General features: G+C 41.3%; 1 protein-coding gene across 1 annotated transcript; it reads left to right on the forward strand.

Moving 5' to 3' along the window:
* Positions 1–836: 836 nt before the first annotated feature.
* LOC138877434 (uncharacterized) lies at positions 837–1,196 on the forward strand. Its single transcript, XM_070157043.1, has one exon. The coding sequence runs from the start codon at positions 837–839 to the stop codon at positions 1,194–1,196; it is 360 nt and encodes a 119-aa protein (XP_070013144.1).
* The last annotated feature ends 1,793 nt before the right edge of the window (positions 1,197–2,989 follow it).

Genomic DNA, 2,989 nt, shown 5'->3' on the forward strand with positions numbered 1-2,989 from the left:
GGAAACCCAGGAAATTGGGGTGGCAACAATAATAGTAATTGGGGAGGAAATAACAATCAAGGGGGTTGGAACAACAATAATCAAGGGAATCAGGGGTCGAGATTTCAAAGGCCCCCGATGTATCAACAACCAAACAACCCGCCTCCATATCCATCACAATGTCCTAGCTCTTCCAAACATGAGATGGGACAGATTGAAACCATGTTCGAGCAAATGATGAAGAAAAATGCCGACTATGATGCCCAATTAGCTTCTCACAACACTTATATCCACAACGTAAGAGTCTAACTTGGCCAAATTTCTCAAGCTTTGAATACTTGCCCTAAAGGGGCACTACCAAGTGATACGGTAGTAAACCCAAAGTGTAAGAACAATACGGGCCATGCTATGGCGATGACTATAAGAAGTGGTAGAGGCAGAGTTGCTAGTACCTCTAATCCAAGAAAGATTGTGAGTGATGATGTGTTGGTGCAAGATGATGATAAACCAAGTAATGATATGCAAGTAAATGATGATAATGTGAATGATGAAGTCAGGATAGACATTGATGACAACATGGAGGAGACAAAATGATGTGAACTCGTCTAGGGAACAAGTGATAGGCATACCAGAAACGATAGTGCCCAAAGACAAGGCTCCTTTGCGAAGGACTCCTCCACTATATCCTCAAAGGCTTGCAAAGAAAAACAATGAGAACCAATTCAATAAATTCATTGATATGATGAAAAGTTTTTCCATAAATGTGCCTTTTGTTGAAGCTCTAGAACAAATGTCGAGATATGCCAAATTCGTGAAAGACTTGGTGACAAAGAAGAGATCACTATGAAATGATCAAAATGACTCATCAAGTGAGTTCCATTTTGCACTTCATGGATCCAAAGTTAGAAGATTCTGGTGCCTTTACAATCCCATGCACTATTGGTAGTGCCAATTTCGCCAAAGCTTTGTGTGACTTGGGAGCAAACATTAACTTGATGCCATATTCTATGTTCAAGATGTTGGGGATTAGACAACCAATACCTACTTCCATGAGGTTTCAAATGGCGGACAAGACAATGAAGAGACCATTGGGGATAATTGATGATGTGCTAGTTCGGGTCGACAAGTTCATACTTCCCGTAGATTTTGTGATACTTGACTGTGAGGTTAAATACGAGGTGTCGATCATATTAGGAAGACCTTTCCTAGCTATATGAAAGGCTTTAGTTGATGTGGAATCTAGGGAGCTCACACTCCGGGTGGGCGATGAAAAAGTTGCGTTCCATGTTTGCAAGTCAATGAGGCAGCCTAATAACAACGAAGTGTGTTCATTTGTGGATCTTGTGACCGAGGTGATTATTGAAGAAACATTTGATGTGATTAATGTGGAAGACCCATTGCAAGCTATGTTATTGTATCATGATGTGGATGAGAAGGAAGGTTTGGTGGAATATGTCAATGCTTTGCAAGAAATGGGTACATATACATATGAGCCCCGGAAACTTTCCCTGGATCTTGAGAACCGGAAGACTACACCAACAAAGCCCTCAATCGAGGATCCTCCCACATTGGAGTTGAAGCCCTTGCCTTCACACCTCATGTATGAGTTCCTAAGCTCTTGTTCCATGTTACCTGTTATTCTTTCCTCGTGCTTAACTAACATGCAGGTAGATGTCACCCTTGCAGTGCTCTAAAGGAGAAAGAAGGCAATAGGCTGGATATTGGCGAATATTTGGGGTATAAGCCCCACTTTTTGCATGCACAAAATCATATTGGAAGAGGATGCTAAGCCCTCAGTGGAACATCAAAGACGGTTGAATGAGGCCATGCAAGAGGTAGTCAAGATATAGATCATCAAATGGTTGGATGCTGGGGTTGTCTACCCCATTTCTGATAGTTCATGGACTTTGCCGGTGCAATGTGTCCTAAAGAAGGGGGCATGACTGTGATTACAAATGATAACAATGAGTTGATCCCCACAAGAACTGTTACTGGTTGGAGGGAATGCCTATATTATAGGAAGCTTAACAAAGTGACTCAGGAAGACCATTTTTCGCTTCCATTTCATGATCAAATGTTGGATAGGCTAGTCGGACGTGCTTATTATTGATTTTTGGATGGGTATTTCGGTTATAACCAGATTCTTATTGCACCTGAATACCAAGACAAGACCACTTTCACTTGTTCGTATGGCACATTTGCATTCTCAACGATGTCGTTTGGTCTATGTAATGCACCTGCTACTTTTTAGCAGTGTATGATAGCAATATTCACAGATATAGTGGAGGACTTCCTCGAGGTGATCATGGATGATTTCTCTGTTGTGGGGGATTCTTTTGATTAATGTTTGGATAATCTTGATAAGGTATTGGCACGTTGTGAAGAAACCAACTTGGTGCTTAATTAGAAGTGTCACTTTATGGTTGAGGAGGACATTGTCCTCAGCCATAAGATCTCCAAGAATGGTATTGAAGTGGATAAAGCATAAATTGAAGTGATATCAAAACTCCCTCCCCTACTTCCGTAAAAGGAGTGAGGATTTTCTAGGCCACGCGGGGTTTTACCGTCAGTTCATCAAGGATTTCTCAAAAGTGGTTAACCCCTTGTGCAAGTTGTTGGAAAAAGATGCCAAATTTGTGTTTAATGATGATTGTATGAAGGCATTTGAGCTTCTCAAGTATATGTTGACTACCACTCCCATCATTAACGCACCAAATTGGAGCTTACCATTTGAGCACATGTGTGATGCTAGTGATGTGGCGGTAGGAGTGGTATTGGGGCAAAGAATCAACAAGATATTCCATCTAGTCTACTATGCTAGTAAGACCATGAATGACACCCAGGTCAACTATACGGTGACCGAGAAAGAACTATTAGCCATTGTCTTTACTATGGAAAATTTATGCTCGTACCTCATGGGTACCGAAGTGATTGTTCACACCGATCACATGACGTTTCATTATTTGATGAGTAAGAAGGACTCAAAGGCTAGATTGATGAGGTAGGTACT

Source organism: Nicotiana sylvestris, chromosome 9 (genome assembly GCF_000393655.2).
Source record: "Nicotiana sylvestris chromosome 9, ASM39365v2, whole genome shotgun sequence".
Lineage (NCBI taxonomy): Eukaryota > Viridiplantae > Streptophyta > Magnoliopsida > Solanales > Solanaceae > Nicotiana > Nicotiana sylvestris.